At 36.9% G+C, this 22,053-nt stretch overlaps 3 protein-coding genes across 4 annotated transcripts; all 3 read right to left on the bottom strand.

Moving 5' to 3' along the window:
- Positions 1-235: 235 nt before the first annotated feature.
- Positions 236-6,410, bottom strand: LOC126785147 (uncharacterized). Its single transcript, XM_050510761.1, has 2 exons — positions 5,471-6,410; positions 236-639 (listed from the first exon to the last, which is right to left on the bottom strand). The coding sequence occupies exon 1, from the start codon at positions 6,367-6,369 to the stop codon at positions 5,494-5,496; it is 876 nt and encodes a 291-aa protein (XP_050366718.1). The 5' UTR covers positions 6,370-6,410; the 3' UTR covers positions 236-639; positions 5,471-5,493.
- An 8,675-nt stretch (positions 6,411-15,085) lies between these two features.
- LOC126787880 (nudix hydrolase 19, chloroplastic) lies at positions 15,086-17,321 on the bottom strand. Its single transcript, XM_050513793.1, has 6 exons — positions 16,691-17,321; positions 16,400-16,540; positions 16,207-16,311; positions 16,026-16,125; positions 15,841-15,933; positions 15,086-15,524 (listed from the first exon to the last, which is right to left on the bottom strand). Exons 1-6 carry the CDS (start codon positions 17,291-17,293, stop codon positions 15,235-15,237), a joined length of 1,332 nt encoding a protein of 443 aa, XP_050369750.1. The 5' UTR covers positions 17,294-17,321; the 3' UTR covers positions 15,086-15,234.
- A 478-nt stretch (positions 17,322-17,799) lies between these two features.
- Positions 17,800-20,120, bottom strand: LOC126791536 (zinc finger CCCH domain-containing protein 39-like). Of its 2 annotated transcripts, XM_050518007.1 has the most exons (3): positions 19,778-20,120; positions 18,804-19,580; positions 17,800-18,307 (listed from the first exon to the last, which is right to left on the bottom strand). In XM_050518007.1, the coding sequence occupies exons 2-3, from the start codon at positions 19,561-19,563 to the stop codon at positions 18,063-18,065; spliced, it is 1,005 nt and encodes a 334-aa protein (XP_050373964.1). In that variant the 5' UTR covers positions 19,564-19,580; positions 19,778-20,120; the 3' UTR covers positions 17,800-18,062. The 2 variants fall into 2 exon arrangements, with proteins under 2 accessions (XP_050373964.1, XP_050373956.1); XM_050517999.1 differs by having other exon boundaries at positions 18,804-20,120.
- Positions 20,121-22,053: the final 1,933 nt, after the last annotated feature.

Genomic DNA, 22,053 nt, shown 5'->3' on the forward strand with positions numbered 1-22,053 from the left:
TGAAGGTCGACTGGAGTCATATAAAGAAGGAAGGCCTCGAAATGCAACACACCTGATCGAAGCTGAAGTTGATCAAGTTTCAATGACTTGGAGTCGGGTTATTCGCGTTTTTGCACTATGTTATGATCTGTCTAGCTCCCCTATTCACGCATTCAAATGTTACAGTAATAAATCAATTTCAACCCACATGAGAAATACGTTAGTACATAAGTCAATTATTTCGAATATATATAAGATTCAAAACATATTTACACAACATTTTTTTTAAAAAGGAAAAACATATTTACACAAACGTTACATCTGGACGCAATGAAGCAATCGAAAATAAACTGTTGCAAGGATGGAATGGCAGGTATATATGTTCTCAAAAACTCGAAAAGGCAGAGAAATTTAGACATCCTAAATGCATGTAAAATGTAATCTAAGCTTCCTCCACAATCAAAAGAGAACCAATCCAGTAATTTGGAACATGGAAAATCGAAGACAGTAACTGCTTGAGATCGAAAATTTGTAAAAGCATATTCACACCGGAGCAACGAGGTAAACTGACTGCATAGCTCACTAGAAGACTGCATGCGGTTCCAGCTTCAATGAGGACTGTGCCAATGATGTACTGCGCCACTAGAGAAAAGCCATGGCCTGATCACACACCAAAACCACATTATATATTTGATACATATTATTCGAATATCATCAAACCACTAACAAACTGCAACAGTTTCTATTCTACAATGTCAAAACCAGCATTTGCATCAAGCCATCAATAATGAAACTTTAAAGCATTAACACAAGCACTTATATGGCCTGCAACTATGTAGCAGTGTCCGTGTTGAACACAATTCGTTGCGCGAACACGTCATATGAAAATCTTCTTGGACACAGACACATTTTAGACACGTTAATTAAATATTATTTTAAATATATATATATATATATATATCTAATTATAAATATATATATATATATACCTTATTTCAAAAATAATATTTAAAATTTATAAGAATATTATAGTCCATTTACTTAATTGTCACTAGCTAGGCCTCCAAATGTCTAAACTCATGACTTTTCAACCTCACAAGTTAGTGTTAGTCTTACAGGCCAACTCCACCCCCCTCCCCCTTTTTTTTGGTTCGAAGAAACTCTTCCCTTACCCCGTGGCCTTGTCTCACTTGAGTAAACCTCCTTTGTATCTGAACTGGTCCTCCTTTGTATCTAAACACCAGTCATATCCACATAACCGGACCCAAATCTTCAAATCTCGCTTTGTTGTTCCATCTATTTTTGGTTAGTTTCACTACTACAGTTGCCGATAATATATGGCCCTTCTAGCAACATCTTTATCACCAACAACAAATTAGATTAACTTCAAGAGAGAAGAATAAGAAGATCGAGTAGAGATAAGTCATAGAAGGTAACCCGATGCCAAATCTCCAACCCAATCGACTTGGTTACCTGGAAAACTTCAATTGCACAATTGAAGAGGGGAAGAGAAAGTTGTCGGCAAGTCTGAGAGAGATTCCTGATCTAATCGATATATCTATAAAAAGGGTAAATGAAAAAACTAACCTTATGTGTCCCTCTTTATTTCGTGTCTGAAACACAATACGCGTGTTTGATCTATATCCAAAACACAATACGCATATATGAGCGGTACTCAAAACACAATACACGTGGCAGGACGTATTTAAGCGTGTCCGTAGCTGTGTCCGCGTCAGACACGCAATACGCTAGCTGAAGGACGTGTCCGTGCTACATAGGCCGACAATAACTAAATCTGTCACGGAAACAAATTTGCCGACCACCATTCATTTACCCACTTTGTGCCAACCATTCTATATTCATGTCATGTATCCAATTGCTCAATTATTATCTAAATATGAGTTGGAAAAAGACACATAACATGAGTTTAAAATGGTGAGTATAAGGTAGACAAATAAATAGTGATCGGCAAATTTACTTCCAATCTGCCACAACCCTTTTATCAGCCCAATCAGTTTTCCCCAAGTGCAGTTGTTGCATAGCTGAATATGCAAACATGCCCCATGGGCTTCAAACTGGTTGAATGACTTGAATCACAAGATTCGGTGGTACTATAAAACCCTATAGCAATCGCATTTACAAAGAGGGGAGACTTGTTTTGTAGACGAATCAAGACTATTCTCATCTATCACGCATTCGTGTATCATGGCACGAACAAAAATGCAAAGTGAAGGACAATTGTACATGGTTAAGTGATGGAAAATGCAACTATTTGGAAGGTAGAGCAACGTTAGAGAGATACTCTTTAATGCGCCGACGTACACGTCGTCCGACATCAAATCTCATGGTTAATCCTTGGAATAATACTTAGCTAATTAACCTGGTATGAGCTAACCCAATCCAATGATAAGACGACATGTGTCCTTTTGTAATTTAATTTTATTCCGTTATTAACACATATTTAACTTTAAGATGATATCCAAATCCAAGGCCACACCCCTCCTCTTCCAAGCTCTAATCCAGCGTCCCCTTATCCTCGGCGTGTAAAAGCTTATATTTTTAGGTGAATGTGGTTTTGATTTAAATGGTAAGAGCATCTCTAATAGATTATGCATTTTGGAGAAAAATGAGATTTTGGAGAAAAATTGTCAAATTTTCACTCCAATAGCTTCTTCGTCTCATTTTTTAAAATAGAGAAATATATAAAAAAGGAGAGATGATTCTCCATATTTACAGGATTTGGCAAAAAAATTGCATAACCAAATATTAAATACTACACTTTCTCCAACAATTTAAACTTAGATTACAACCAATCAAAAATATGAATAATTTATTATAAGCTAAAAATATAAGAATATATAATACTTTATGGTAATAATTAATGATAAAATTGAATATTTTTCTTATTGTAATAAATGAGAAATCTGTAAAATAAGAAAATTGTTAGAGTTTGAGGATGAAAATTTTGGAGATTTTGAAATTGACTTCTCTATTTTGGAGAAAATATGGAGAAGTTGTTAGAGATGCTCTAACTAAAACTCACTTTTCTATTTCCCCCAAAAGACCATTGTTTTCTTTAGTCTCCTCAATATGCAAACACATACACTTTGAAAACTATCTAGAAAAGGTCCTAAACTAAGAAGTAAAAACAAAGATCGAGTCTCTAATATGACTAAAGCAAGCTATCAAATGACCAAGGTTCTAATAGACCCACATAAAAAAAACCTCAGAAAACTCAAATAGAAAATAAATTGAAGCATGGATTCAAGTCAAAAAATAAATTGAAAAATAGATGTTGCAATTGACACATGTCCGCTTATTAGCGGCCATGGTTAGCTACAACTGGCCCGGGCTAGGCTGCCAAGTTTTCCCCTTCAACAAGATGTGGTTACTTCATAATGCACCATACATTTAGGTGCATTCATGTGTCTTGTTATCTCGTGTTGGCTTTCTAGAATAGATAGATGCGTTTTGTGCATCTAGTTATGGTCAGTGACGGACTTGTGTTGAAGGGCACTGTGGGCTGCACCCTAGACATTATTTTTACACATGCAGAACTAAAATCATGTGGAGTTCAGTTGGTTAGGGTCTCTACAAGTAATTGACAGTCTATCCCCATATCCTGGGTTTGAATCATAACATAGTTTTTTTTTTCAACCTTTTAAATTTTCTTCCTTCTTTTCTTTTCTCCCTCCTTTTTTCATAAAATATTTATTATTTTATAGTCCTTTTTTCTACTAGTATTATTACTTTTCTTTTTATTTTTTCCCCAATTATTTTGATCTAAATTTGAGTTTAATAAGGTGATTGCATTGAAATACTATTTTAACCAAAGAAAAAAATAGCAAAATTATATTGACGGAACCGATTGTATATAAGGAAGTAAACTAGCCTAGACTAAATTTAGTTCATGGATCTGATCCGCCTCTAGTTATAGTTTCTAATATTTTACTTCGATGCTTCTACATCGCCCGATATGTAGTCTTCGGTATTAGTTTACTGTCTTCTTCTCATGTTTGTCTCTTCTCTTTTTCATTTTAGAAATTATATCGAAAAAAAAATTACGGGCGTGTTTACTTTCCCGTAAAGGGAATGATTCAGCAAGGAATCATTCTGTTTCTCCTTCAATTAAGTGACCCTTTACTGATGTTTTAGGCTATGGTTGTGGATCAATTTGTATTCAATCTGATTTAGACTGGAGACTTCTGATTTTATCAAATACGATTGCAAAATTTGTGTATTATGGGGTGGTTTGGTGTTTATGGTTGCTCTTATCATTGTCAGATTATGATTGATAAACTCATGTCCAATTGTTCAAAGTTGATTATACTTGGTGAACTCATATTCAGATTATGATCTATAATGCACACTATGTTTTTATCGTTAATTTAGGTCGTATATGAGGAATAATTCTCTTCCCATATATATGGAAGGTGCTCCTGTTTATTCTCCAGAAGAGTGGTCATCCTCATTCTGCAAATCTTATATAGCTGATGACTTGAAGAAAACATTCTGTGTGTTAATGTTTTATGGAATGTGCTTGAATTAAAGTTGATGTACTCGAATCATAGTAGTTCTCTAGTTGAACACAAGGTTGCTTGTAGGTAGTTTTGGCTATGAGCATTTCACTTATTCTGATTGTTCCATTAATCTTTCAGGAAGCAACACTTGGTTTGGACTCTACTGCACACTAGGCATGGAGACACCCTCAATCTGTATAAGGTTTCACTGATCTGTATTTGCTTACTTATATTACAGTATATATGATTGATCTGAGTTTAACTAAGCCAGCATCTTGTGATTTGGTTGTGTACTAAGTCTGCACTGACATTTTTTTTTCCACTGAGCAATAGTTTGAATTTGATCTAACACTAGATTTTTCGATACATAGATATACAAAAGATGGATGATCAAGGCAACAAAAACATGGAAATCAAAACGAGGTAGTACCAATGCAGCTGGTTATGCCAAAAACTGCAGCAGCTAGTTAAACTGCAGCAACACTAATAGGTTTAGGCATCTGCTACACATTATTGCTGGTCATTTGGCTTTCTAATTTAGCATATTAGTTGACTTCATTTTCTCAGCAGGTTTTAATTGTATTGAATTTGATTATATCACATTGTATTTCAAATGTTGTAACCTTATTTTACTGTTATGTTATACATAAGGGTATTTTCGTAATCAATTTATAATAATTCTCATTCTTATATGTTAGTAAACACATTTCCGATTCTTGAGAACAAGTAAACATGTGATATAGGAATGACACCTCCTCTCCCAATTCCCTCTCTCTCCCATTACGATTTAGTAAACATACCCTACATCGACCATTGCCGACCCTTAGTTCTAAGGCATAGTGGTCCTCTCCTCTCACGACTCACGAGAGGGGTAGACCCTCGAGCAAAGAACACCACTAAATGACTATAATCACTCACTCCTCTCTTTTAGTTTATATATATATATATTCGGCAAAAAAAAATATATATACCTGATTGATATAACGGAGTTAGATCAACCGCCGAGGGTGAGGGCAGCTTTAACGTCGAGCCGCCATGCAAATCCTCCGCCGTTCATCCTCCACAAATCACAAGGCACCAACCCCGAGTAGTAATATCTCTTGTCCTTTTTCTGATCCTCCACCACCGTGTATTTCAGTCTCACTTGGCACGTGAACGCCGAGTTCGTCGTGTGCGGCAGCTCCTCATTCATCCATAACAACACCGTTAACGGTTGCAGCCTCGTCATCTTCACCATCGTCCTAAAAGCTCCGTTCAGCCACCGCACTCTGTTCCAACCATCCGATATAAACCCCGGACATTCGTCCTTCTTTAATCTCATCATTATCTCCTCGTCGACACGAACCCCGGGAAACTCAAACCCTTGAGAAGAACTCGGAGCTTTTATGCATGAGCCTCGCACACACTCCACCGTCACCCACGACTCCACTCCTCCCATCTGCTCCATCACGACCGGTGGATCAGGCACCCTCTTTCCCACCGCTGCCTTCGGATCTCCTCCTCCACCCAAGCTCAACCAATGACTGTAATCTTCAACAACACTGTCAACCTCAAAGTTAGATGATCCGCCACTGTGCTTAGAGCGGTCGATACCACTGCTACCGCTACCACTCTCCTCAACCAGGTGAGGCAACAGCTGCAGTGTCTCCACGCGCTGCTCGTCCGTACTCGTTTCTTGTTTCCCCCTCTGTTCTTCTCTATATATGCGTTCGGTCCTAACGTACCTTCTCTTGGTTCTCTTTGGCAGCGTGGACAAAGGTGTGCTGCCACCGTATAACGGTTTTGGCATGATCGGGCGGTATTTGACCATTAGCCGATTCAAAACAGAAAAACCCTCAGAACCGCCGCCGTTGCCTTCTCTGCCTCCCATCTCTCTCTCTCTCTCAGACACTCACCAAAATTACAACAGGCACCAACTGTGAAGAGGATGAAGAAACAACAAGATCAGGCGGCCGGACTTAATCACTTAGCTTAGCTAGGGCTGAAACAACAATATTTGACGGGTTAATTAGTTAGTCACTTTCGCTATGGCTGAGTAGGGTCGAGTAGCACATAGCAAGTGGTCTATGAGCGGGTGTAGTCGAGCCACAATGTTCCCCACACACGTTTAATGAGTGGCCACCGGTGTTATGGTTATTTTTGGCATAACTTAGCTTATTAGAAAAGCTGATTTATACTTATTTTTAACAATATGTAGTTAATAAGTAAAATAATTGGGTATTTAATAAATTGATTTTTATAAGTGGTTGTTTGTGACAAAAGTCGTGACAATGCATTTGGTGAATCAAACTGACATTTACTTTTGTTTGTACAATGATCAATTTAGACATAAATGATTTATGATTTTTTTATTTTATTTTTTAAGAATAGATTTCATGTCTTATGTTTAAACAAGCGATGATTTGTCATTGATAGGAAATGTAGGAGTACATGTTGATCGACCCATATTAGGCCTTTGTCAAATTAATGGAACCATGCAAAATAAATTAAACTAAATCTAGCAATTTCAATGTCGTAAACTCTAAACTTGGAATCCAAAAAGAACTAGAGAATTATGAGACGAGACTCACTTATTGCTTAGGGTAAGATCGTCATCGAAAGATACAGACACATGCCCAAAGAGGGAAGCTCATGCCCATAAGCCCTGTTATTGTGGACACCCAAGCAACAACAACCACTGACCTCTGTCGCCACCACCTCTAAGAATCGACCTAGCACCCACCGGAGAATCACCATTAGATTGAGCCCACCAAAATCCGGCAAGACCACCACAACACTTGATCAAAAGCACAAACTGAAAGAGCTCATACCCCAAAAAAGAGGAGGCTCCGAGAGAAACAGAGCACATTTAGTCTACAATATAAAATTCTTTGATCAGTAATTTAACCAGAAAAATGACACAACTAACATTAATAAATAATTTTGGTTTCCTATGGTAACCTTAATAACAACATACATTTTTCATTGACAACAAGTAACTATTAAAATTATCAATATTTTAGATTCACAAATCCAATCCAATCAATTGAACTAACTTGTATACATAAGATATTTTCCTATGACAATACAAAAGAAATACAAAAAATTTGTACATTAATCAATGATCATTAGGTCGATCAATTGCATAAACATTCACATCAAAATGATCTCCTTCATAAGATATTTTCCTATGACAATACAGAAGAAATATAAAAAATTTGTACATTGATCAATGATCATTAGGTCGATCAATTGCATAAACATTCACATCAAAATGATCTCCTTCATAGTTTGTTTCTTTTACTGTTGTTCAACTTTAGTCCAAGCAACCTACAAAATATAGAACCAATAAAAGTGAATCCAAATGCACGGAACTAATTCTCGAAATATAAAAATAATCCAAACAACAACACAAATAACTAATCCAAACTACAAAATATAAAGCTAATAAAACGAAGCAGTACTACAAATTAAAAGATACAAATCTATGGAACCTTGCAAATTTGTAAATCATTTTACCTTGGCAAAACACAATTCAGGAAGTCAGGGGATATTGCTAATTAAGTCAAATATGGGCATACAACCCATCCAGATGAGTACTTTGAAAAAAATATTGTGAGTCTACGTATTCTCATAATGCAAATATCCACTAATATCTGGGCTCATGCTGTCCCACAACATTCACCTATTCTTCTACTGATTATGATTTTGGTTTACCCTCATTTCAAATAAAGATATCATGAAAATATCCAGACTAATCCTCAATTCATCATACAACAATGAAGTAAAAGATTACCAATTAACTCATTATCAAAATATAAACTAGATGAATTACATGGATTCACAGTCCAGTAGGGAGTACACTACCTAAAACTTTGTCATCTAGAATTTATTTATGTACAGTGATCAAGTTTTTATAAAGAAGTAAAGAACTAATCCAAGTAAATTCAAACAAAAGGAAGAATGAAATGAGCGCCTTGATTTTAGTCATAAGTTCACTCTATAACTGGTACAGCTCTTAAGATGACCACATACCACATATAAATTGATTAGCAAGCTGGAGAGGCTAATCAATGTTTTCAATCTTATATCTAACTAGACTGTAGTACTCTTCTATTAACAAAAATCCAGTACACAATTACACACCTAATAAACAAGAAACACAAAAGCAATTCACAATCTCACCACCGATTAATGAAAAACCCATATGCCAACCATTAAAGAAAAGTATAACTGTTATCATATGCAAAAGTATAATAAATCAAATTCGTTGTCATCTATCACAGCTAGTTCATGCTCAACCAATAGTAATAACAAAAGAACATCAATATGATTTCAGGGCTCATTATGTGTAACAGAAGAACATATATATAATCGCACATTGCCAACTACAAATAAGCGAGAACGATATGAAGCTTTTATGTATTGTTGTTCTCTCATTAACCTTATACTAGTTTTAATGCTACCCATTTCGGTTTATACCTTCTGATTCAACCACCACAATACATCTGCAAAATATAAAACATATCTTCAGCTATTAAATGGTAAATGGTTCACTTAAATAACCATATCTCCCAACATCATCAAACCATGTATTCTAACAAATTCACAGTTCAATATGCATTCTCCAAATCCTAAAATGGATCCCACATATTCTAATCCTAGAAGAAACAACATTCAACACATAACATATTTCAAACCCAACAAGTGTCTTTATTTCACCAACAATTTAGTCTCATAAGCTCACATTACATTTAAAGCCATTTAATCTATCAATTACAGATATGCATGTAAAACCAAGAAGAAAGATCAACACTTTATACTTAAAATTTCAATCTTTTCATGCAAATCAACTTAATCAAAACCCATAGAAAAAAAAACAAAGGCAAATGAAAAGATAACCCATATGGGAAAAGGAGCTAAAATCATGAATCGAAATGGTATAACAGGTTACCTTAACCGCTCAACAAATTTTTGATGAAAACCAACATAACATTCCAGGGCGGATTACTGCAACTCGGGTCGTCACAGTGGGATATGAATTTGGGAACGGAATGAAAACACTAATTGAGGTTGTAATTACCTGAAATTATGGGGGTACTTATCGGTATTTGAAATTTTCATTAAATCCCCGCTACAATACCCCGAGAAGTAGAAGTAGAAGTAGAAGTGGGTTTTTTTTCACGATCCCAAAATTTCGAGTATTAAACTCAAATTTCGAAGTCATGAAAACTCTAAAACAATCTCAATAAAACGAAATCATTTTAATGTTACAGTGGATCATTACTGAGTTCATAGTACAACTCAGTCAAAATGATTATTACAAACCCAAATTATAATTCAACATTATATCAAATGGAAATGTAAAAATCCTCACAAATCCTCACCACAAGATAGAAATAAACAACTTCAAGTCTTCAGAGTTGTCAGTCGATTTCCGCTAATCCACACCTGCAGAATTATCCCCTACACCATCGAATTGGTGCACTCGGATTGTAAATACAAACCCGGTAAACTTTGCAGCTTGTATGAGTAAAACAACGAATACAACTCGCATAAAAATATATACGAAAATCCACAAAACATCAATTATAAATTCACGCATGACTCATTAGACGGCCCATCTGGTTGTCTAATAATGTAAAATATATGTGCTCATGAGAAATTGGGCAACCCCTATGTTTACCCAAATACATTTATAATACGGGTACTCATGAGCGCTGGTACACCTCTGTTACCCCTCATGTAGTACGCCGCCGATATTGGTCAACCACTTGCTACCCAATATCAAAAATATGGGTACTCATAAGCCGATAACTCATCTGTTACATCTTATGCAGTACCCCGGCAGACAGACTAGAGCTCTAACTGTATCGTAACTGTCGCTCAGCCAAGGCTAGGTTCCGACATGCCAACACGTCCGAAGACTGGTCCGAAGACAGAAAAACACGTCCGAAGACTAAAAACGTTTTAACAGAACTCAATGTTAAAACCATGTACAATAAACATCATATGATATTGTACAAATCAAATCGACATGCTCAAATAAATAATCATTAACACCAAAATGAACTTATTTGCAACGGAAATTAAAACAATATATAACATAGCAAACCATATATATGTACATATTTTACCATTTATACACATACACAATCCACTATATCATATACATATCATAGTTCATTCTTTAAATTTTAGCATATTACTGAATCTACGCAAGCGTAGATTCGTCACTGTGAGATTTTTACTCACCTTATAATCTTGAGCGTAATTTCCACGATTCCGAAAGTGAATCTTTTACGTGATGTATCGATCATCTAGAATAGATAAGAAGTGAATTTAGAATCGTTACGTAAAACCATAAATGCCGAAACAGTAATAATATTTTACTGTCCAGCAATGTCTTGTTTTTATGAAATTATTGTTCACATAGTTACTATTCACGTATTAATGTACAAATACATATTAAATACATATTCATGTACGAGTACATACTTTTTACGTATTTCTGTACGAGGACATATTATTTACGTATTTATGTACCTCTATGTACTATTCAATTGTAAATACTATCTCAGTAAATAATAATTACCAATTTATCCTTCCGAAATTACTTTTATAATTACTGTACGTAATTTACATTATATTTACCGTACGTAAAATAAATTTATATTTACTGTATGTAAATTACTTTTTACATTCACTGTACGTAAAAATAAATTTTGCAAAATTAATGTTTAAAATTACTGTTAACGAGCCGCCGCACGGCGACCGCGCCACTCACTGTGGCAGCGCGTGGGGCCCATGAGCCGACTCTAAAACCGGCGTGTAGGACACCACTGCCGCCCCAAACCAATCGTTTCACCTCCTCCACCCTTCCTACGGCCTCACGTCGCCCCCAGCCTCCTCACGCGCCGCCTAAGGTGGCGATATTCTCCCCTCCTCTTCCGATCCGCCACCAAATCGAACCAATTCAACCCAAAATCACACAACAACATCACAACAATTCAAATCATACCTAGATCGTACGGTGGAGCCTTCGGATCGACGTCGGAAAGGGATGGGTCGTCGATCGTGGTCGATTCCTCGTGGAGGGCGTGTTGCGGATCGAATCGAGTTCCAATTACTCGTAGGCGGCGTTGGAGGATGGATGGGGATGAGGGGCGAGAGCTTGCGTCGGCGGCGTGGGGTTTGGACGGCGACAGAAATCTCGCAGGGGCTCGGGATGTCGCGCGGCTTCACGGCGGCGAGGCGAGGCGTCTCGAGCTCGAGGTCCGACGCGGAGGGCCGTGCGAGGCTTTTAGACGAGACAGTGAGGGTCACAGAGGCTAGAGGGATGGATCGCCGGTGGCGATTCGAGAGAGGGAGAGAGAGAAGAGAGGAGAGACAAAGAGAAAAAGAGGCGAGGGTGAGGGTTTTCGAAAATGGAAACTCTAGCTCCATTAAATTCCTTTTTATACTCATTTTCAAAATCAGAAACTACTTAAATCGTTAATAACTTTCACGTACGATGTCTGATTAGAACTCGTGATGTGTCCACGAACTCGTATTGACGAGCTCTACAACTTTCGTGAAGGAAGTTTTCACAAACGGGTGACGGAGTAAAAGTCGATTCTCGCGTCACTGAAACGTAACGTTTTCCTAAGGGTAAATTCCTCTTATGATACCTGATGTTTGGATACTTGGACAATTTGGTACCTGATGTATGAAAACAGACAATTTGGTACCTAAAGTTCTCAAATTTATGCCATTTTAGTACTCATGTGAGTTTTGACCATATTTTCAGGGTTATTTCTGTCATTTTATCTCTACTTTACTTCATCTTATCACTAAAAATTTGATAACTCATCCACTTACTATTTGTGATGATTTACGTATATAATTTTTCATAATGTAAATTAATTTTAATTATAAGTAATTTAAAAAATATATTTTAATAAAAAATTACAATCGCATAAATGCAATTATTTCATTTGCAAAAAATAATTAGGATACAATAAGTATATTAAGAAAAAAAACATTATTTTTGATTTGTGCGAAGTAGATGTTAAGTGGAGTAGATATATCAATTTAATTATCTCCAAAGAGGCCACAATTATATGAAGAAATGAAGAAAATGTAAATTTAATGAGTTTAGGGCTAGAATGACGAAAATAACCCTAAAAATATGATCAAAATTGATATAGGTACCAAAATGGCTTACAAATGAGAACTTTAGGTACCAAATTGTCCGTTTTCATACATCAGGTACCAAATTGTCCAAGTAGCCATACTTTAGGTATCATAGGAGGAATTAACCCATTTTCCTAATTAAAAGTTCTCATAACGTTTCCGTTTCCGATTTTACAACGTGGCAAAGCGAAACCACGTGTTTTATTAATCGAACAAAGTTTACTACAATTCTACCAAATTAAATAATCGATACCGAAAAATCGGGTCATTAAACTTTTAAAATGAGAGTGGAAACATTAGATTTACTAAACATACCGAGGGAATTAGCTTATAATCACCTCAGCAAAAAAACTCTACCAAACACGGCCTATATATATCCCAATCAAATGTGGCCGAGGCAGTTGAACTGATGTTGTATTGGTCTATTTATATTCTTGATTATTCATTTTTATATTTTCCTTTTCATCCTTGTATGGAGTTGAGACAAATCTTATGGTACATTTGATAAGAACCAGAATTGGCGTGTCAACTGGGTTTAGGTGAATGGATACGAAGACACGCATGTCTACTTGTCGATCGATCAGTGTTTGGCTCTGTCATTCAAATCGAAGTTCTGTTCCAATAGTTGGATATCGTACGGCCAATGGTCTTATAACAACTGGCCGATTCTATAATGAGCACCGCTAGCGTCTTAATTGAATTAAGTGGCATGTTACCTCATTTTAACAAATCATCAATTGAAATAAATTACATTATGTCATTTAAAAAAAATAATTTATCTTTATTAATTCAATATTTATTTAAAAAGTTACCTTATAAGTGATTCTGATCTTATGGTAATTTATCAAATTTTATAAGACATGTAAGGTAACAAATGTTTTTTTTTTCATGTTTACGCTAATCTTAATTAATACCGTGTGTTATGATGTTAATACAAGTTTCCATCTAAATAAGTCAAGAATTCTTTCAAATTTAATTTATGATTTTTCAATTTATAAATTTTAGAACAAATTATTTTAAAAAAAGTGAACAAGAGCAAATTATAATTTGGTACTGAAAACTTAAATTATAAAAAGGTCAATCAACTTAGTCCAATTATAAAATAGTCATCTAATTTAATTGAAAATAGTCTAAAAAATTTAAACAAAATATAAAAAAAAAGTCAACAAATTTTTAATAAAATTAGAAAACAGTTACTTTTTCAATTTTTTTTCCGATTGTTTTGCCTACTTTTCAGCTTGGAGTGATGGAGTTTAAAAGATGGAGGTGAATCAGTGTATTCACAACAGTATTATTGGCTTCAGCTTGTGATTACTGAGATAAAAAGATAATCAAATGTACAGTATCAGTAGGGGATTGGAGTGCATGCCGCTGATGCATGCAGAAGCTAGTAAAAAGCCAGGTACACAATTGAAGCTACTTAATTGCTTATAAGAACCAAGATAGCTTTCATAGGTTTATTTACATTATTTACAAGTTTAAACATACAGATTGTGTCTAGTGATTGTCTTACATGATGTTAAGAGTCTTGCTTGCACAGGTTCTGGTTCGAAAGACTTTGGGTTGCTGGTGCTGCAGCTACTGCTGGTGCAGGGTGAGGCATCACCTATATATAGTATATACCTTTCTAATCTGCATTTCCAGTTTTCCACGGCTTGAGCTTTCGAGTCTACTGGTTGTCTACTTCTAAAATAGGAGCATATAAGCTTATTTACATTCATCAAAGTCATGTAGAAGCGGTGAGCGTGGACATTAAGTGATTGGATACAAACTAACAGGTAGATGTTCAAAAATGCACGGTGTCATTGGAACACACTTACAGTAGTTTGTTTGGAATGGCAAATGCGCGCAGTGTGCTTTGAGGTGGTTGTACCGGACATAACGATGGAACATGTTGCGCCTCCTGCGATAAGAGACACCGAAGAGAAGGGACATGGAAGAGGCATGAAATCTGCTAATAATCACGATGCAGGTTCTGTTGGTGAGGGAAGTGAACATCATCATCATCATCTCATTGCTTCTAATGATTTGCAGGGTGTTCTGCCTCATGATGATTCTGTATTGATCCCATGGACACTTGGCCAGTTCAGCCATAGAACGGGCAAAGGACACAGGAGGGCTCAATGTGCTTCTCCCTCTCTCCCATTATTAGAAGCATTTTGATCTTGAAATTGAAGAATGGGTGGTATGAAGAATGGAAATGTTGAAAAGCAACGCACCTGCCGTAGTCAGGTTAGTCTGTGTTTTTACACTGATTATAATCATTATATAATGCTCTGTCTAGCTTCCCTGCTCATTCATTGAAATTTACAGTAATAAATAAATTTTAACCCGCAAGGGAAAGAGATTAGTATTATACGTAACCAAGTTTATAAGAATCAAGCATATATACACAGATTTATATCTGGACTAGCAATTTTGATTGGTCAAAAATTTATCAATAAACTGTTGCAGGGATGGAATGGTAGGAATATTTTGGAAATGGAAAATATGTCTGAATCCTAAAAGTAACCTGGAGCTTAGTTCAAAATTAAAAGAGAACTAATCCAGTAACTTGAAACATAGATGAATTGAATCACGACTACAAATTTGAAGAAGAACCACAAGGTTGTTTTGGATGTGCTTTGACACTATCTGGTGCATCCTGATATACCCAAGCAGAGATGAGGTGATGGGCAATTGCAAATGGCCCCGGTATAAACATGGACGCAAGTTCGCCACTTTCCACATTGAAGCCAGTGGACAAGTTCTGCCCTTTCTCAACACCCCTGCACATCTGCTCAACCTTAGCTGCCGCTGTTTTTTGTGCCTTCTCATATTCAGCAAATGTTAAAGCTTTTTTAACATCTTCTCTACTGTGCCACTGGGCGTCTAGTCAAACATAAGTTTAAAGAGGAGCATCAGAACTTCAACTGATCTAATACAAGTACATCGAAGTGTATCATTGTTATATAAATATATACACAAACATATATTTCTCGCAGATGCTAATAGACTATCACTAAAATGACTCTCTGTTTAGGTCACAATAACAAGATTATTTTAAGTTCACTAGTTGATCATTATGTTGTTTCTCATGGAAAAAGATAAAACAGAAATCACACCAAAATCTTTTTTCCCTCACGAGCCAGGGATTTCATTCTCATAGGGCTTTAATATGAACGCAACAAAAAATTATCCTGCATACCTTCCAACTCTTCATTGTCGACATTTATCTCAACTGATTTGGCATATGCAAAGAAACCAACCATCAGCTGGCATGGCATGCTACTTGGTCCAACTGGAAACAAGCCAAATTGAGAATTCAATCAATCAATACAGTTAACGAAAAAAATATGTGTGATGCCGGTAGGAAGTTTGCAATGTACCCACCAGGCCATGGTTGAGAGCTATGATAAACAACTTCTCCTACTTCAATTCCGGTCTCCTCCCATGTTTCTCTCCTCACAGCTTCTTCTAAGCTTTCTCCTGGCTAAGGACAACAAAATGATCCAAACTAATGAAACTGCTAATTAAACCACCAAATAGTCGTCAAGTTGGCCAAGCCTCTAACCTCTATAAATCCAGCCAAGCAACTCCACATTCTAGGCACAAATCGAGATTGTCTACTTAACAGAGCACGGTCATTCTCTTTATCAATCACTAACATTATGACAACCTGTAATAATGGCAATTTATAAAACAATTATACAAGGAATTGAAGCAGCTACTGCTTGAAATCAAATTCAATGAAAGCATATTCACACCGGATCAACACGAGGATAAACTCGCTTTCTGCAAAGCTCACTAGAACACTGCTTGCGTCTCCCAGCTTCCTTGGGGACTGTCTTTTCTCCACAATGTCCACAAAACAGTGATGTACTGTGCCATTCAAGCAAAGCCCTGGCCTGATCACACACACCAAAACCATACAACACATTTCATCTATATGCGAAAGCAATCAAACCAAGATCAAACTTCAATTGAAAATTACTATGGTATAATGTCACCATTTGCATCGATGATCAAACTTGAAAGCATTAATCTCAATCACTCACATGGCCGGCAACAGCCAACTCTGTCATGGCCCTTTCATCAGCCCAATCAGTAGCCACCATAAGCGTTCTCAGCTCAACAAAACACAACTGTTTCCCACCCAATTTAGGAACCACGCCGTCCTCCTTTGACACATCAATAGCCCAATAAACCACATCCTCCTCAGGCCTTGAACCCAGATACACCAATGAATCACCACTCAACTCAACACCACAACCACCCAACAAGCCTCTACAATCGGCCAAACTGATCCACCCCAGATACCAATTCGGCTTCATATCACTGATCCCACCACTGGTTGATGCCAATGGCCTGCCCTTTCTGAAAGGCAGGACCTTGAAGCTTGGTGAGCAAGAGGGTAGGTGGGTACTGTCCAAAAGTTGAGTCTTGAGTGTCTCAAGTGCTTGGGTTGGTGAAAAAGGGTCACTGGGCTTTGGGGTCTTGGATCTCAGAGGATTGCCAGCAAAGGCATGGGACTGGAGGTTAATGGACATAGTGGTGGGAATTGAGCAGAGGGTTCTTCTTGTGATACTGGGGAGAACAAGGTTTTTGGATAGAGTTAGGAGATGGAGTGAGGAAGAAGAGAAGAGAGATAGCTTGACCATGTTTCCATTGGTTGATTGCTGTGACTAATTGCTTTGGAAGGAAGCCAACAGAGGTAGGTAATGACTAAGAGCGCTGGTGTATCGACAACTGTCCCGATTGAGAACCCCATGGCTCATTGGCTACTTGCAAGACTGGCAGCCGCAGGATCAAAATTTGCCAGGCTTTACTATTGAATCATATTGGCCACATCGGGGTTGAATCACTAGTGAGCTCTAGAGCGCTCTTATGTTTAGATGATCACTTAAACGGATCACATTGGTATTGAATCACTAGTGAGCTCAAACTTTGGTTCAGTAGGCTGGAAAAACTTGAGTTGCTCGGTGGAAAGTTGTGGTGGCCAGAAATGCTTCACTCCTTGCTATATAGTACAAAAGAATGCAGCATCCAAGAGTTTGAACAACAAAACGTACCACATAGTATTGGTAGGATCCAATCATATGAGAAAATGTTGGTAAAAATTATAATTATATTATTTCTGATATGGCACAGTACAATCACATTTACCATAGCCAAGAAACTCTCTTATTTGATGTTGTAAAACAATGGCTAGTTTTGCAACAAAACTATGTCACAATTGGGAACCAGAATCAGGATGAGAAAAATAAAACCTATAGATCTAATCCAGAACCAATGATGACCAAATACAGAAACCAAATCATCCTGGACTGCTAAATATTCAATCTTGGAAGCAAAGCTCAGATATCAGCTGGAAATTGGCTTCAGCATAAGAGCTGGAAATTGGCTTCAGCATAAGAGCTGAAATTGAACTCAGCTCTCCAGGAGTGGGACATCATCAAGCCAGTCACCATATATGCGATTGATTTGGTTGATCTTCTTGAAATTTCTCCATTTAAGTCCACACTTCTTACCCTCCGCTTCTTCGTTTACAGCAGCAGGCATTGCTGGCATTACAACTGTAGATGAATCATTGATGGGAACAGCTTGTGGTTTTGTTGCAATCGGAGCACTCATCATGACTTCTGCTTCAACCCGCATACCAGACAACTGTAATTCTGAGATCAAAAATTCAATTTTACATGATTAGTATTAGGTCAACAACGTATAACCTTGTAGCCAAATCCAAAATCATCTCATGAGCACGGAAAGATGTAACAACATGCTCAGACAAGCATGCCATTCTATGATAATATATACACCAAGTAAAGGTTTAAATTTTAAATGCAACACACCACAAAAAGAAACACAAAATACAGTTGGAGAGATCAAAGTACATGCATTTAGCAAACACTTATTCAGGTATCAATTACCAAGATTCACTCAGTCCAACAGTTTCACAGGTTTATTCCACAAAAGTTTGCCAATGTCTAGAGGCCAGAGCCAAATGGATTCCGGACCAAATTCAGAGTCAAGTGAGGTTTAATATTGATATAAAATTATGTAAAGAAACTAGGAATGCCTGTTCATTAATTCTAACCTTCATAGTAAGCAGAGGACCAAAACGCATATAGTGACAATGCTAAATTCAAGGTACAACATACAAGCAAATACCTGCTTGTCCATGAGCAAAGTCACACTTTTCGCCGAACGGACAGTTTCCTGTTTGCTCCCACTTATTACAGATCTTAGTCTTCCAATATGGCTTCAAATTTCCTCGGAAGACATCCACACCAGTGTTCGGTCTATTATCCTCCAAACTAGTGCTACTCGGTGCTCCTGTCGTCCCGATGCTGATTGCTGTATTCTCTCTATACCTACCTGAATCCTCCCTAAACTTTGCCGGTTCTTCATGAAGAAAGTTACACCTATCTCCATAAGGACACTCCTCCCCATTATTAAACTTCTTGCAGAGCTTCATCCTCTGAATTATCTTCTGATCATCCTCCCAATTACCCGTTAATGGCCTATCCTCTTCGCGCACACTGACAAGCTCTTGCCAATTGGGAGGCGGCTGGCGAATGTCGTCAATGCCATGTGCATAGTTGCAGTGTTCACCATTCCTACACGAACCATTTTTAAAATTTGCACACAGACGAGTCTTGTAAAAAATGTTGTTTATTCCTCTATTAACCGGAGCATTCGACGGGTGCACCCTAGAGTTGTTCAAAGGGGGATAAGGCATTGGATTCGATTGGGGCTCTTCGGAATTTCTAGGTCTCTTAAAGGGCGGGGCATGCTGCTCAAACTGAGAATGTTGATCTTCATTGTTCATAGCAAAAGGAGGCCAGCAATTAACAGCATCACTAGCTCCAGAATATAATGATTGCATCGGCATAAACGATGTTTGATCAGAATAATTCATATTAGACATTACTCTAAACCTTGCCTCTGTAATCAAAATCAAATAAAGATGAAACCTTAGGCTTCTAAACCACCTAGCATCAATGATATATTTACACACATACACACACACACATATATATATATATATATATATCAAATTAATCTTCACAATCCTTAAACGCCTCGAAATCCCAATATAAACATTTATAGTACTAAAGCAGTGAAGAATCGAAAGAACTGACCAGATGATGACCAAAACAACAAGCAGGGTCTAATCAACAACACCCAATTCTGCAAAAGTCACAAAGAACCAAACTTGAAACTAAAACTTCAGACCAATAAACCCTGATGATCAAAGAAAGCAAAACCCAAATTGGAATTGAGGAAGTGCTTAAAACCCTTTATATATCAAAGAATAAAGAAGCAAACTTTATGAAAACCCTAGCCGCCAAGGAGCTAAAACCTAGTGTGTTTCGGTTAAGAAGAGAAGAGCGAAGTCGGTGACTCTGAGTCGTACCCACTACCAATAAGAAAGAAGCTGCGCCTTAAACCCTGACGCGTCCCCTAAACCCTGTGATTTCGGGGTAAAAGATTTTGACTATTACTCCGGCCTCCGTAATTTGGTTTAGCTTAACGTTTTTATAGGCAGGTGACACGAAAGCGGTTACGAACTGGGAACTGTGGGGCCATGACTGTACTTTGGTTCGCACGTGTGTCGTCCTAGGTTTCTTTTGTCTTTTTGTGCATGTTTGTTTGACAGTACTAACTAGTATGGCCTTATATAAGAGGTGCTCATAATTTGGCCTTCATTTGTGTAGAGGTGCTGAACTTAATGACACTAGCTAGCACCGAGAAACTTGTTCAGCCTCTTTAACCCGTGTTATTATGAGTACTCATAATGGCTCTTCCACGATAACACCACTTCTCATTCTTCATCTCTCAATTCTTACCTCCCTCCTTCCTCTCTAATAAGCCTCATTGATCTCAAAATTATACCTCCATTTTGAATTTAGTTTTATGGGTTTTGGAGAGGAAGAATGTATTATACAAAACCCAGATTTATATAATCAATTTAAGAGAGAAAGGAGTATTGTATAATCTATCTCAAGCTACTATAAAGGAGAGAGAAAATGAGGAAAAGAATGTGCGATAGCTTTGTACGTGAGAGAAGAAGAAAGATGAGGAATAAGGTATTTTATGAGTTTTTTTTGCTTCTCTCAAGGTTATTCGTATAATTTCGGGTACTGGGAAATTAAACTTGATTGATGAACATTTGTCAAGAAAATGGGTTGTTCTACCATTATATGTATTATAGATGATTTTCTGAATGTTGGATAGTGCAAATTTAGTTGAATTGATGAAAACTTAAATTTGGTCAACATGTGTTATGGGTATTGCAAAGATTATATCAGTCATGGAGGAAATTGAAGCTATTGGTAGGAAGAAAGAAAAAGCAAGTATTAGACATGGACTTATCAATCTAGGTTGAAAAATGAAGAGAGGTAAGTCAGCAAACTAGAAATGATTGTCCTCCCTTAAGTAGTGCGACCTCCCAAACATAGTTCAAACTAGTACTCATTAAGGCTACTCAAGTGTGAGTAGGCCAAGTATTAGAAATAGAGTAACTCACAATAATCCTAGGTACCAAACGTGCACTTTAGGTTTTGAGATTTTCTGCTTGTTTTGAGGGCTCTTCGGATCGAGTTGAACATGATTAAGATGCCTTTGATCAAATTTAAGTCAAATGTTTGGCTTGATGGAGATGGAACTTGGAACTCAGTTTGATCATGAAATTAAGTTAAGTTCATTATTTAAAGTTAAGATCTAAGGATGATGTTATTTATTTTTCCCTCTGAGTCGATGGCTAACAATGTATTTGATAATATATAATAAAGACGATGCATAGAACACAAACAATAATGTGTTAGTCATAAAGTGGACTGGAAATGTAACGAGTACCGCAATGTGATAAAAGTGGATGAGTTTTAAAACAACTCAACGTACCAAGACAACGATTTGGATGAGATATTCTCCTTCTATGGTGATTAGTGTCCCCGATCTTTAGTTGTTTGTTATCATCCTGGGTTTCTTCTGTGCGATGTAAGACTGATTAGAGTTTGTACTAGATTATTGTGTTGTTGAGATTATGAAGTTATATAATATTCGTTTCGTTTATGAATGTTCTTTCATTTTTTCCATAAAAAAAATAAATATAATAGAAGTATCAAAACGTTGGTAGGGTGATTCGAACCCAAATCTAAAGTATGATAAAATGAGAGCCCAACTGCTACACCAAACCCACACAATTAAATTTTTGTTGATGTAGATATAGCCTATTTAGCCGTGCCACCATTTTAGCCGTTACACCAAACCCACAAAGTTCCGCATGTGGTTCAATCTATTTCGCACGATCCCTTTGCACTTTTTTTTGTCTTCTACATTTAATTTGTGTGTTATTAAACTGTATGTGAGGTATCTAAGAAATCATGGTCAGGATCGGATTTTATATAATGAGGAA

This window comes from Argentina anserina, chromosome 1 (assembly GCF_933775445.1).
Source record: "Argentina anserina chromosome 1, drPotAnse1.1, whole genome shotgun sequence".
Classification (NCBI taxonomy): Eukaryota; Viridiplantae; Streptophyta; class Magnoliopsida; order Rosales; family Rosaceae; genus Argentina; species Argentina anserina.